Raw genomic sequence first — 15,432 nt, 5'->3', positions numbered from 1 at the left:
CAAACTTTGAATCTGAAGCTACTGAATTTAGAGATAAAGAGCAAAAAAGCTTAGTCCTACTGATTCACTGGGCTCCTAAAGGGCTTTGGAAGGTAGGGAAGCTAAACTGAATGTAAGAACCAGATTGTGAAAGACTCTGAATGTTAGGCTAAAGGTTTTATTTAGTAGGAGATGGGAATCTACTGAAGTTTTTGGAGAGACAGTAGTGTCAAGATCAAGATGATGGGGACTTCCCTGGTGGCGCAGTGGTTAAGAATCTGCATGCCAATGCAGGGGACACAGGTTTGATCCCTGGTCTGGGAAGATCCCACATGCTGTGGAGCAACTAAGCCCATATGGTACAACTACGGAGCCTGCGCCCTAGAGCCCACGAGCCACAACTACTGAGCCTGCGTGTTGCAACTACTGAAGCCCGCACGCCTAGATTCCATGTTCCTCAACAAGAGAAGCCACAGCAATAAGAAGCCCACGCACTGCAACGAAGAGTAGCCCCCGCTCGCCGCAAACTGCAGAAAGCCCGCGCACAGCAACGAAGACCAAACGCAGCCAAAAATAAATAAATAAATAAATAAATAAAAAATGATACTTTAAAAGTAGAACTCCCATTGTGGAGCACAGGCTCCGGACGTGCAGGCTCAGTGGCCATGGCTGACGGGCCCAGCCGCTCCGTGGCATGTGGGATCTTCCCGGACTGGGGCACGAACCTGTGTCCCATGCATCAGCAGGCGGACTCTCAACCACTGCGTCACCTGGGAAGCCCTGATATTATCATTTTTATGTTAGCTTTCTCTTAAACTGAAAATGATTTCAAAGATGGACTAATTCAGTCCTAAATTATCAAGGACTAATGATATCAAGGTGATAATGAGGATGGGAAGGAAGAAAAAGAACTGAAAAAAGCTGGGAAGGAACCATTTCCTTGGCAGAAGGTGCCAACTGGTGGCACACATTTAAGCCACACTTGGTCAATAGGTATGTGGGTTCAATTAATAGTGTTTAAATTTTTTCACTTAGGCACTAACATTTTAAAATTTAAAGGCTTTAAGTAAACATTCAGATTTATAGCTTCTCTTAGGGAAAAGAGAAGAATAAATTTGCCAACCCTGGGCTGATATTCAATTTGGCATCAATTAGCTAGAACTGAGTACTCATCATTCCTTTTTGGATGGACAAGCTTTCTCCAGATTTTCAGAGTTCCTGCATTTTCCCTTTTGTATTATATCTGGCCTACTTCACTGATGTATGTTACTTTCCTGGCCCTGGACTTACAGGAATAATAAGAGAACAACTGATCACTGGAATAGTTAAAATAAATGACCCTTTCATTTTAGTCTCATTAGGCAAAATCTAAACCTTAAGAAATGATACTGCAGGGACTTCCCTGGTGGTGCAGTGGTTAAGAATCCGCCTGCCAATGCGGGGGACACAGGTTTGGGCCTTGGTCCGGGAGATCCCACATGCTGTGGAGCAACTAAGCCTGTGCGCCACAACTACTGAGCCAGCGCTCTAGAACCCGTGAGTCACAACTACTGAGCTTGCGTGCTGCAACTGCTGAAGCCCGCATGCCGGGAGCCCATGCTCCACAACAAGAGAAGCCACTGCAACGAGAAGCCCGCGCACAGCAACAAAGAGTAGCCCCCGCTCACCGCAACTAGAGAAAGCCTGCGCACAGCAACGAAGACCTAACGCAGCCAAAAATAAATAGATTAATTAATTTAAGAAAAAAAGAACTGATACTTTAAAAGTAGAACTTATCATTTTTGTGTTAGCTTTTCTTCAAGTGGCCAAATAGTATTGTATATACGTGGCATTAGGTAAATCCCCTCCTCTCCAATCAAATACCATTACAATATGAGATAGAACAAATATACAGAATGATCTTTTCTGGTCAATAATAATGGTCTATGAAGACCAGCAGAGAGCACTTAACCATAGTCCTTGGCAGCAACTGGAAGCTGCCGTTACAGCTAGTGAAACTTACTAGTGGGTTTCTTTTATGTCATTATACACAAGATGTCTCCATAGGAAAGTGTGTCCCCATTTCTAGTTTTTTGAATTTACTGAACCTGCTGAAGGATGATAGCAAATTGGGGCTTAACTTGACTTTTGTATTAAATTTAAATTACTTTGAGGGTATTATTTGGACACTTGGTAGTGAAAGATTCTGAATCTTAGATTAAAAATGTAATATCTGATAAGCATTCTGAGTGGAACTGTTCTTTGATTTATCCTTTCAAATTCCAAAATCTTTTGCTTCACTTTATCGACCTAGAATCTAATATAAAAATTGTGCTATTGTTGAATATGATGTGGACTCGTATAAGAAATGATTTATTATACGTAACCAATCATAATCTAGGAAAAATAATATCCCCTAAGAAAAGACACGTATTTGGACTATTATTGTTTATCCATGTCCTGTCCCCAATATTGGCATTGTGAAAATGTACAGAAACTATGATCACTGAATTTTAGTAAGTCTAGATCACGTTATAATTTTAAAATAGTATAAATATGATGGCTAGCAGTCAGTTACATTGATATTAGCTTGAAAAGAATGGTAGAACTATATACTGTTATTCTTTTACTGTTGTTATTAATAGACACTGAATACCTACTGTGCTAGACATGATGTCTGTACTTAGGAGGATTATATTTAAGTGTATGGAGAATTTTTTATTCCAGTGGAGCATGGGCAAAGTGTTAAGCTCCATTTTAATCAAATGGGACTGTTTATTAAGAATTAAGTGAACAAGGAGCTATATTCAATATCCTGTGATAAGCCATAATGGGAAAGAATATAAAAAAGAATGTATATATGTATAACTGAACCACTTTGCTGTACAGCAGAAATTAACACAACATTGTAAATCAACTATACTTCAATAAAAAATAAAAATTAAATTAAAAGAGAATTAAGTGTATTATTTACAAAAGGATTAGAATAAGATAACGTAGTAGCCTCTTAAAGAGTGGGGGATAGTTAACTAGGTCTTCCGGTAACAGTCTGTTTAGTTCCTTTTATATTAATTCCTCATAGCTTCACTATTACCTGTAAAGATACTTTCCTCAGTTTTTCTGGTGATTTTTAAACAATTCTTGTTTCTTAGATGATTTTCCTGTAACTTAATTTTCAAGATAGTGGCATGTAAAAGAAATTAAATAAGTTAATTTATTCAGTTAAATAACCTTAAGATGATAGGATCTCTTCTTCTGTATAATTGCCAAGCCATATTTTAAACAAAGAAGGAAGGCCATAAAATCAAGCAAACCAAATTCATCACATATTATATGTACATTACTGAAAAAGAATCACTAGCCCAGAAACACAAGTCACTTTAAGATAGCTTGAGAAACCAGATCTACAAATATTAGGATATGTGCAATTTCCCTACATTATATGACCATACCATTTGCCCTTGGATCTGTGGGTGGGAGGCTTGCTTCTCCTGCTAGGAATGGTAACCATTTCAACGGTTCCTTCTCTCTTAGAATTATCTGTCATGTTTAAAAATTCTACATACAGTAATATTCTATATTAGGGAGGTGGATTCAATGTTGGGGCCAAGTACTTTATATAGTGAAGCTAATACTTATCTCAGAGGGCTCAATGATAAATAAACATAATTTATAAACAGTTAAAGAACATGTAGGTGCTATTATCCTTACTTTTAATTGAAAAAAAAAAATTACCCAGAGATTTGGAGAACAGTTATCTGGAATATATCCCGAGATAAAGAACAAAAAGTAAAGTAAAATAAAAAAGAGCTACAAGCAAACAAAAGAGATGCTACAAAGACCAGTCAACAATCTTAACTTATTTTGCTTATACGAATGTCCCTTTCCTCCTCGCTTAAGTCAGCCCCACTGAGATTATAACCTGTGGCCAAGTTGTTTAATTTCTCTAAATCTCAGTTTTCACATATATAAAATGAAAATGATAATCTCCTTGAAGAATCATCATGAAATCAAAGGTATACGGCACAGAGAAGGTGCTCAATAAATGGTAACTATTATTATTGTACTTGATTTGCAAAACACAGCATATTACAAGAAAATGCAGTATAATAACGAAGAAACAATACACAGAGTAGTTGGGATTTTAAACTTCGGAGCCAGATTATGGGTTTTGATCTCAGCTCCCCCACTTACTGGCCGTGGACTCTGGGCAAATTGCTTTCAAAGGTGTGCAGGAGGCAATGAGAGCTATCACTGTTTAACCCTCACTGTCTCAGGGTACCTACCCTTCTCTAACTCCTCAATTAGGTTTTTGTATCATCTCTTATTGTGCTCTGTACTTCACCCTCCTAAGCCCTGTCACAGTTTTAATTACATAGTTATTCCTATTAATATCTATCTCCATTAGACTGTGAGCTCTAAGAAGGTAGGGAGCCTATTCAGCTAATTCAGGGACTAGCATAGAGACTAACACATCTCAGAGCCTCAATAAATATTTCTGAATGAATGAATGAGTGAAAAGAATATGGTCTCTCAATAAATTTCTCAGCACTTCTTGTGTAGAATGGTAATGCCTGGATGTGCTGTCCAAGTATAAAATGAGAATATGGAACCGGAAGGCAGAGTACGTTTGAGATTAGTTAGCTATTGCACTATATCTGAAAAGACAAAAACAGAGAGAGAGTGTGAGAGTGAGAGAGAGAAGCTGTAAAATGAGATTGACTTACTGATCAGTTACTTCAGTCGAATCACACTGGTTGGTAGACCACTGCCCTCTTTAGAAAAGCTGTTCTCAACCAGTGTGACAATCATCTGTTGTGATGGGTTTTCTTTATGAATTAGGATGGGTTTCACAGTTATGACTATAATAACATAGTCCTGAGTAAGCTTATGAGAGTATGTTATCCACATGAACTTTATGTGTCCTGTGTGGGTGTCTCAAGAGAAAATAATTGCAGAGAAGCACTGCTCCAGGCCAGTGATTTCTAACTTTTATAACTCTGCAGGGTATGTTGAAATGCCCTCAAAAATCTCAGGATTTTCAAGGGTGGTAGGAGTATAGCAAAATCAAAGAAGAAAGTTAGGATTTCTTCTCTTGGCTGTAAAATGACTACACCCCAGTGGAAAGACCTCTATTTTATGGGGAATGCCTCCTCTCTAGTTACTTACTTTGGCTTCATTTTGTCTTGGCGACTCAAGAAACCATATTATAGGACAGAAATCTGTTCCAATTTCCCATGTGTAGATGTAGGAATTTCCTTTGGGATTAGTCTGTATGAGCCAAGGTTAAGTCAATGTACTTTAAATTTTGAAAAAATTTCACATTTACATAAGTTTTTCTTGTCTCAAAAAGGCTTTTAGGATGGCATTTTGTAAATCCAATTAACTCTAGCTACAACTTAAGAAAGAATGATGATAGTTCAACTGAAGCAAAGTCAAGGCTGAAGACTTGGTGTAAAAACTAAAAATTGAGAAATGAGTGTATAATAATGTGTTTTATCTAAATATGTATTTTTAGGCACACCTGGCTTTGAGTTCTAGTTTCACCACTTACTAGGTATGTGACTGTGGCCAAGTATATGCAAATAATAAACTAATATAGCTTGGGTTGGGTGCACAGATTGTGTTGTTGACTGCCTGGGTTCATACGCTAACTCTATTACCTACTATCTTGGGGACCTTGAGCAAGTTTCTGAATTTCTCTGCCTCAGTTTCCTCCTTTGTTAACTGGAGATAATAAAAGCACTGTCTCGTAAGGTTGTTATGGGCCTAAAAGACTAAGTGCATGTCAGGTTCTTAGAATAGTGCCTGGATAATAGCTGATACTGAAAGTTTTAGCTACAATTATGATCATTCATTTACCCAATTTGATTTTCTAATATCTTGACTTGCTTACATTTCCTGAAATGTTAAACATTTAATAGTAGAAAATGAGCAAACTGTAAATGTACAAACAAGAACAGCAAAAGATTAGTATGAAAATTAAGTCACATTTATATAGAGAAGTACCCTACCATTAAACCTGTACTGATCTAGTGCAAACTGATACTGCAACAATAAGCTAGAAGAAACCTGGATAGCTCTAACCAGTGAATATAAAATGAGAATATGGAACCGGAAGGCAGAGTACGTTTGAGATTAGTTAGCTATTGCACTATATCTGAAAAGACAAAAACAAAGAGAGAGGGAGAGTGTGAGAGTGAGAGAGAGAAGCTGTAAAATGAGATTGACTTACTGATCAGTTACTTCAGTCGAATCACACTGGTTGGTAGACCACTGCCCTCTTTAGAAAAGCTGTTCTCAACCAGTGTGACAATCATCTGTTGTGATGGGTTTTCTTTATGAATTAGGATGGGTTTCACAGTTATGACTATAATAACATAGTCCTGAGTAAGCTTATGAGAGTATGTTATCCACATGAACTTTATGTGTCCTGTGTGGGTGTCTCAAGAGAAAATAATTGCAGAGAAGCACTGCTCCAGGCCAGTGATTTCTAACTTTTATAACTCTGCAGGGTATGTTGAAATGCCCTCAAAAATCTCAGGATTTTCAAGGGTGGTAGGAGTATAGCAAAATCAAAGAAGAAAGTTAGGATTTCTTCTCTTGGCTGTAAAATGACTACACCCCAGTGGAAAGACCTCTATTTTATGGGGAATGCCTCCTCTCTAGTTACTTACTTTGGCTTCATTTTGTCTTGGCGACTCAAGAAACCATATTATAGGACAGAAATCTGTTCCAATTTCCCATGTGTAGATGTAGGAATTTCCTTTGGGATTAGTCTGTATGAGCCAAGGTTAAGTCAATGTACTTTAAATTTTGAAAAAATTTCACATTTACATAAGTTTTTCTTGTCTCAAAAAGGCTTTTAGGATGGCATTTTGTAAATCCAATTAACTCTAGCTACAACTTAAGAAAGAATGATGATAGTTCAACTGAAGCAAAGTCAAGGCTGAAGACTTGGTGTAAAAACTAAAAATTGAGAAATGAGTGTATAATAATGTGTTTTATCTAAATATGTATTTTTAGGCACACCTGGCTTTGAGTTCTAGTTTCACCACTTACTAGGTATGTGACTGTGGCCAAGTATATGCAAATAATAAACTAATATAGCTTGGGTTGGGTGCACAGATTGTGTTGTTGACTGCCTGGGTTCATACGCTAACTCTATTACCTACTATCTTGGGGACCTTGAGCAAGTTTCTGAATTTCTCTGCCTCAGTTTCCTCCTTTGTTAACTGGAGATAATAAAAGCACTGTCTCGTAAGGTTGTTATGGGCCTAAAAGACTAAGTGCATGTCAGGTTCTTAGAATAGTGCCTGGATAATAGCTGATACTGAAAGTTTTAGCTACAATTATGATCATTCATTTACCCAATTTGATTTTCTAATATCTTGACTTGCTTACATTTCCTGAAATGTTAAACATTTAATAGTAGAAAATGAGCAAACTGTAAATGTACAAACAAGAACAGCAAAAGATTAGTATGAAAATTAAGTCACATTTATATAGAGAAGTACCCTACCATTAAACCTGTACTGATCTAGTGCAAACTGATACTGCAACAATAAGCTAGAAGAAACCTGGATAGCTCTAACCAGTGAATTATCTTAACACTTTTCAGACATATTATTAATCAGCCATCTTCCTCCTCCCTGCCTTCCACTGGGAAAAATAGGGGAAAAAAATATTTCTACCTGTTCTCAGAGCAGGTAGTTAGTTTCTTCTAAATCAGGGGTCACTACAGATTTCCTAGTAAGAGGTCATTGATTGTCACAGAATAAAAGCAAAATAAATCCTATCCTATACAATGATATATACAATAATAGAGGTAACGTGATGATGCTAACCACCCCACTCTGGATATATGTGCGTGCAAAGGTGAACACAGTTTGCAGCTAGCTTATCAATAAATTAATAAACAGCATTTCAAATGTTGGGATGCTATAATTTAGCAGTCAATTCTTACTTTGATTTACAAATTATGTTTTTAGCATTAGTTGTTAAATCTTATAGGAAAGTTCTTCACAAAGAAAACCTATGTTTTGAAAACTTTATAAAGGACTTGAAGTCTCTTGGTGAAAAGTTTGAGTCCCCTTCACCGTTTCTCTCATTAGCTTAATTATAATGACATCACTCAAACACCAGAGACAAACAACCAATGGTGAGATTCAAAGTGTGCCTGCCAACGAAGTTCCAAAGGCCCACAGCACAAACCAGCCTCCGTTAGTACTATCAACCTTTGACCTGTCCATTGTATCACCCTTTCCCCTCATTTGGACCTTAAGTGTTCACAGGCTGGGATTCCTGTTTCAAAGTTTTGCTGCTGCTTTTCCCTTTAAGTTTTGGTTATTTCTGTCCTCGCAATCAAATGCGAATACCAAGACTGCGGGAGTAAACGAAAACAAAACAGTTGGGTGCACCTAACGAGGCCGCCTTGCCTCCCACCTGTCTCCATCCTCATCCAACTGCCAAGCACTGTTTAACTCAACTTCATTAGGAAAGCCTCTTCCCAGTCGGCGCCTGTGGAGCTCCCCAAATAACCAATCAACAGAACTTCTCCTAGGCTCAGCTGGCGCTCTGGGGGGTCTCCTGCTCCACAGTCCCCCAGAGAGGAGGGGCTAGGGACACTGCTACTTGGAGTTCTCCAACCCTGTCAACCCTCCAACCACCGACCTTCAGAGATGCGAGATGTACACAGACAGACACAATAACTACAGGCTCACCTCCTTCTTCCTCTTCCAGGGAGTTCATGCAGGGAAAGTAGCCGGCCAGCGCCTCGAAGGAGGCGGAGAGACTGCTCCGGCTCTGGGAGCGCTGCATGGAGCGCCCCGCGGCGCCGGCGCCCCCCAAGCCCTGCCGGCCCATCTTGGACGAAGACCCGCTTTTCCCGCGGTACAAGATACGAGGCGTCTTGGCGGCTGAGGCGCGGCGACCGCAGCGCTTCGGGGGCCGGGATGCTGCCGCGGGACCCTGGGGTACTGGCCCCTGCCTCCCTAACCCGGTCCGGACCAGACGTGGCCTTCCTGGCTGCCGGGGCCTCCACTCTTCTGGGGAGGGGTACGAGGTGGGGATCCAGGCGGTGGCGAGCGGGGACGCGGCTGCTCGCTGTGGAAGTCCGAGGTCTCGCCAGGAGGGAGCTGAGGTGCCCGGAGGCTGCGGCTGCGAGTCGGTCTGGCCGCCCTCCCCTCGCAAGGAGATGTTGCTGATGCTGAGGTCCCCGCCAATCAGCAGCCGGACGGGGAGGCGGGCTGGCAGCTCCGGAGCGCGCTCCTCAGGCTCTGGGCAACTCTGAGCCCCGAGGAGCTCCTGCTGTTTCCGTTTCTTCCCTTTCCTCGCGTGATTAACACCAGGGAATGGTCGTTAATGAGACGCAATACGTTAGGCATCACAGATGGGAACTATCTCAGGCAAATTTTGGTAGTCACTTAGTCTCGCTTAAAATTTGTTAACGTTCCTCAAGCATAGATAGGAAATAGTTTTCTCCAAATCATAAAACAAAGCCTCCCCAATTTTTAACAGGTCCCATGAAAGCCTAGAATTAAAGCGTTCTCGTTTACCTTCTTTCTTAAAAAGATTAAAAAGTCAACAGAAGGTAAAAAAGATTTAAAAAATATCAAGAGCCTAAAAAAGAACCAACACTAAAAAAGTACTGTGATGTTTATCAATTTTGCTTTAATTTGGGGAATTTTTAATGCTTTTTTTCCCTCCAGATTAGATAATCTGCTACCTATTGTTGCTAAGAATGACAATGAACACTGTAAGGCTTTAGCATCTAAATAACAGGTAACGTCCTCTTAACATAAATTTGGAAGCAACACAGACATACCGCAAACAAAACAGATTATAAGTGAGATAGTATCACATTCTGCAAACTGCAAATCTCTATCCCAGAACATAAAGCAACCGTAAGCCCATTTTAGCATAAGTCAGAAGACTGTCCTACTTTTTGTAACTTTAGACAAGTCACTAGACCTCTCAATTTCCCTATCTAGGCAGGTGGGAAGGTAGGGCACAATGATTCCAGTCCTAACCATGTCATTGCTTGATTGTTGGCTGTGTGTTTTAGGGGATTTCAAAAGTGTTTTGTAAAATGTAAATTATACAATCTAAAATGGTTCTTTCATACAATAAATATTTACTGAGTACTATATATGAACAAGTTCTTTGCTTGATGTACTAGGAAATACAAATATTTATTCAATTAATAGTAATTGAGCTCCCAGTGTATGTCAGGTACCTTTGTAAACACCTAGGACATACAGTGATCAAAGCAGATAAAAATCTCTGCTCTCATGGAACTTATATTCTAGTAAGGGGAGAAAGACACAGTAAATCAGTAAATTATATAGTGTTAAAAGGGAGATAAATGAAAATGGCAAGAAATAAAGTTAAGGGGTATGGGACAGTCTGCAATTTAAACAAGAGCTGTCAGGGTAGGTATCATTGACAAGGCAACATCTGAATAGATGTATGAAGAAGTTGAGGAAGTAAGCCATTCGGATATGTGAGGAAGAGAGTTAGTTTGAGGCAGAGAGAGCCTGCAGTGCAAAGGCCCTAAGATATGATGTCCTGGTGTGTCCCTGGAACAGCAAAGAGGCCAGGGTAGCTGGAGTGGAGTGAGTAGGAAGGAAAGGAGGTCAGAGAGATAAGAGGCAGAGAAGGGGACAGATCACACAGAGCCTTCTAGGTATGTTAACAGCTTTGGCCATAGCACATCACAATTTAGGAAGTACAAAACAACGCACTCAAGTAATAATCCTCCCAAATCTTTCTAAAAATTAGGAAACTTTCAAATAAGAGTGCTCTAACATAGTAACATCTTTTGGTTGCTTAGACTTAGGATCATCCAGGTTTCTTGCTTCTGTTTTTCTGATAGGCTTTTGTCATTTCTCATTAATATTCCTACAATTCTCTCTTAGTTCAATTTCCTGTTCGTTATTCACCTTCCTAAAATACCCGCATTTCAATAGACACTGATAAAACCAGGAACTCTATGAATATTTTTTCATACCATATTGCTTTTATTCAGAGAATAGAAATGTTTTCATTAAATGAAACTTTCATTATAAGAATAAAGAGAATCATAGAATTTTGGAAACTGAAAGGACTATTGTAAGTCATCTAAGTCATCTGATGTATTTTTTATAACTGTGGGTCACAAAGTTTTAGTGAGTCACGAAAATAACTTTTCATTAGAATGATCAGCATTCTAAAAAATAAAATGAAATAAAATATTAGAGTGTAGCCCATGTAGTTATTGTATCAATTGCAGTATTGTCTCATGAATAGGTATGCACCCCTGCGTGTTTGTGTGTGTTCACATGTGTGTACTAAGTTGTGATCAGGAGAAACGTTTCAAGGAAGAGGGACTAAGTGGGAAAATCCTAGGAAAATAAATTGGCCAAGGGTGGAAAAGTTAGATTTTGGCACCCAGGGACATCATACTGATAGCTGAAAGTCACTTAGGAAGGGAATTATCTTGGGTTTCTACTAGTGACTGCATGGGGACAGGGAATCTGAGAACTCAATCAGTGGTCACACTCAAGTTGCTTGGGCCCTGCCTTCTCTATGTTAATAACCTGACTTTATGCACCAGGAAGAGGTTAGTCTGGAATAGCCCAGATGCATCTGTTTCTTCATGAGCATCACTTCTCTCTTGCAGTTTCAGAACAAAGTTGTCCTGGGAAGCATTTTGATATTTTTTCCTATAGTTGGGATTTGAGAGATATAGATAAGTGATAAAAGAATGACACAAAGAGAAACAGGAAGTACTAAAGAGGAAAATCACCTTATTTCGGGGAAGAAAGCTTCAAAGAAAAAGAAGACTATTGGCACACAGGTATCAGAGAGACAAACCACAGTAATGGCCAAGAGACTTCTAGTCTTAAATGATAACTTGTGGAATATACTGAACTTACTGAGAAAACTTACAATTCCACTTTTTTTTGTCCTATGCTCAATTGTTTTCCTATATAATAAATATTATATAAATAATATTTCTGGTTTACATATATTTTAAAAGTTGATTTACTATTCCTTATCCCATTCTGATATATGAACTACCAACCCTAAAGAAATTTAAAAATTGATATAAAAAAGAAACTACTGATAAAAGATAGGAAATGTCATTTCCTCCATACCAGAAAATACATTCAAATGGCTTTGGATGTAGTTTTCAAATGATGGGCTACTATATAGTTTCATTACATAAAACAAAGTGTAATTCCAGAACAATTATAGTCTAGTATTCAAATTATTTATAATATATTTATAACTTTCTTACTCATCCAAAATAATCAGAAAAAGTGACTCACAAATATACATACTAATTGCTTTCTAAATGCAAATTCTGGCCTTGAAAAAAGATTCCACTACTGTATAAGAAAATCATATTTTTGAAGAAAAGATATATAGATTGATATAACTTGCATAAAAAAATCATAGCATTCTATTTGATGAATATGAAACATATCACACCAATTATGCCACTTAATTCTTACATCAATCCTGAGAGTGTCACCATTATTCTTTACAGATGAGCTAATAAAGACTCAATAATATTAAATGACTTGTTTAATTAGAAAGTGGCAGAGCCACTGATTTTCTGATTTCAGGTTCAGTGCCCTATACACTGTATCACAGGTGTCTCATACCATATACATAAGCACAGATGAAACACATGCAAAACACAGATGATAGATATAATATGAACTATGTAGTAAATGATTTGGTTCAAAATAAAATAAATATCGAAAAAATATATTTAAAAGCCATAATGTTTATTCTAACTATATACCAATGTTAAATCCATATTTGCCCTTTTAATCAAAACATATTAATATTACATAGCCATATATGTATTTCAGTTCATCAATTCTTAACAGGGCTAGAAAGTTACATGTCATTTATGTATCAGTTTTTGTAATAGTTTCCTCGCCAAAGTAAATCACCAAAATTTTAAAGTATGTTAAATTAGTTTATTCTTGACATAGAGGCTTGGTCACTGATGTGAATGCATAAAAAGGTTATTTTGTGAAGTAGTTACGTAGTGTCTAGACCATGGATTAGTTCAGCTGGGAACATACTCATGCCTTTGGCAGCCTTGCCCTTTTCTATGCTAGAAATGATGTAGGTGATGATGATGAGAATGCAAACTACTACTAAAAAAGAGAAGGAAAGACGAAGTAAGTCCTTTTGGGAAGTATTGGAACAAACAAATAATAAGGCCTAGAAGTGGATATGCAAAAAAGAGATAGAAAAAGGACTCTTATTGCTACTCCATTGTCACTATTTAGTGTATCCAGTCAACCCAGAAATGGCTGGTTGCTAAAAGAGATAGGAATTGCTCAGGATAGGCTATAAAGCCACACTGCAGACTGAATTAACCTCTTTCTTCTTGATACACATTTGCTCTTGATAATATAGGAATTCATCTCTACCTCAGTCTTCACAATTGATGTCAATTACCTTTGCCACTTTGGACTATTCCGCTCTACAGCAAATAATTCTATACTAAATAGAAATATTTGTGGATATATTTTGGTTTGTTTTATTCGAAACCAACTCTCAAAATACTTGCAAACAATGTGACCAACAAGGGATTAATCTCCAAAATATACAAACAGCTCATGCAGTTCAATATCAAAAAACCAAACAACGCAATCAAAAAATAGGCAGAAGATCTAAATAGACACTTCTCTAAAGAAGACATACAGATGGCCAAAAAGCACATGAAAAGATGATCAACATTGCTAAATATTAGAGAAATGCAAATCAAAACTACAGTGAGGTATCACTACCTCACACCAGTCAGAATGGCCATCGTCAAAAAGTCTACAAGTAATAAATGCTGGAGAGGGTGTGGAGAAAGGGAACCCTCCAACACCGTTAGTGGCAATGTAAATTGGTGCAGTCACTATGGAGAACAGTCTGGAGGTTCCTTAAAAAACTAAAAATAGAGCTACCATATGACCCAGCAATCCCACTCCTGGGCATATATTTGGAGAAAACCATAATTCAAAGATATATGCACCCCAATGTTCATTGCAGCACTATTTACAATAGCCAAGACATAGGAGCGACCTAAATGTCCATTGACAGAGGAATGGATAGATGTTGTACATATACACAATGGAATATTGCTCAGCCATAAAAAAGAATGAAATAATGCCATTTGCAGCAGCATGGATGGACCTAGAGATTATCATACTAAGTGAAGTAAGTCAGACAGAGAAAGATAAATATCATATGATATCAGTTATATGTGGAATCTAAAAAGTGATACAAATGAACTTATTTACAAAACAGAAACAGACTCATGGACTTAGAAAACAAATTCAGTGTTACCAAAGGGGAAAGGTCGGGGGAGGGATAAATTAGGAGGTTAGGATTAACCTATACATACCATTATATAAAATAGATAGTCAACAAGGACCTATTGTATAGCTCAGCGAACTCTACTCAATACTCTGAAATAACCTGTATGGGACAAGAATTTGAAAAGAATAGATATATATGTATATGTATAACTGGTTCACTTTGCTGTACACCTGAAACTAACACAACATTGTAAATCAACTAGGCTCCAATATAAAATACCTAAATGTCCATTGACAGAGGAATGGATAGATGTTGTACATATACACAATGGAATATTGCTCAGCCATAAAAAAGAATGAAATAATGCCATTTGCAGCAGCATGGATGGACCTAGAGATTATCATACTAAGTGAAGTAAGTCAGACAGAGAAAGATAAATATCATATGATATCAGTTATATGTGGAATCTAAAAAGTGATACAAATGAACTTATTTACAAAACAGAAACAGACTCATGGACTTAGAAAACAAATTCAGTGTTACCAAAGGGGAAAGGTCGGGGGAGGGATAAATTAGGAGGTTAGGATTAACCTATACATACCATTATATAAAATAGATAGTCAACAAGGACCTATTGTATAGCTCAGCGAACTCTACTCAATACTCTGAAATAACCTGTATGGGACAAGAATTTGAAAAGAATAGATATATATGTATGTGTATAACTGGTTCACTTTGCTGTACACCTGAAACTAACACAACATTGTAAATCAACTAGGCTCCAATATAAAATAAAATAAAAATCAATAATAATAAATAAAAATTAAATTAAAAAACCCAACTCTCAGAGTCCTTTAGGACAGTGATCATGGCAAGGATGGTTTCCAGCCAGTGCTCTGGCTTTGTGATAAATTTACACAGTCTTCATAGTAATATTCTCAAACATTTGAGAGAAAAGAAGAAACATTTCTTCTATTTATAAATGCCTTGGGATTCTAGATGAACATCACCTAGCAACTTCTCATATCACTATGAGATCAATAGCATCACAATTTTGTGAGTATAAACATTCTGCCCAAATACACAGCAAGGTTTAAAAATTAGATATACATTTCAGGTACCAATGCCAGTAACTATACAATAGTTATAAAAAGT

At 37.7% G+C, this 15,432-nt stretch overlaps 1 protein-coding gene across 18 annotated transcripts in view; it reads right to left on the bottom strand.

Moving 5' to 3' along the window:
• RIMS2 (regulating synaptic membrane exocytosis 2) overlaps window positions 1–15,432 on the bottom strand; it is a 348,709-nt gene that overhangs the window by 19,497 nt on the left and 313,780 nt on the right. Inside the window, exon 1 of one of the 18 annotated variants that reach the window (XM_024756914.1) lies at window positions 8,682–9,158. The exons of 15 other annotated variants lie outside the window; for them this stretch is intronic. In XM_024756914.1, the coding sequence (XP_024612682.1) occupies window positions 8,682–8,823 (142 nt within the window). In that variant the 5' untranslated portion in view covers window positions 8,824–9,158. Of the gene's footprint in view, window positions 1–8,677; window positions 9,159–15,432 lie in introns of those variants that run through there. 2 more of the 18 variants (XM_024756915.1, XM_024756916.1) reach the window with 2 other exon arrangements.

This window comes from Neophocaena asiaeorientalis, unplaced genomic scaffold (genome assembly GCF_003031525.2).
Source record: "Neophocaena asiaeorientalis asiaeorientalis breed wild unplaced genomic scaffold, Neophocaena_asiaeorientalis_V1.1 scaffold328, whole genome shotgun sequence".
Taxonomy (NCBI): Eukaryota; Metazoa; Chordata; class Mammalia; order Artiodactyla; family Phocoenidae; genus Neophocaena; species Neophocaena asiaeorientalis.
The sequence above is the reverse complement of the archived record's forward strand: the minus strand, read 5'-3'. Positions and strand labels throughout refer to the sequence as shown.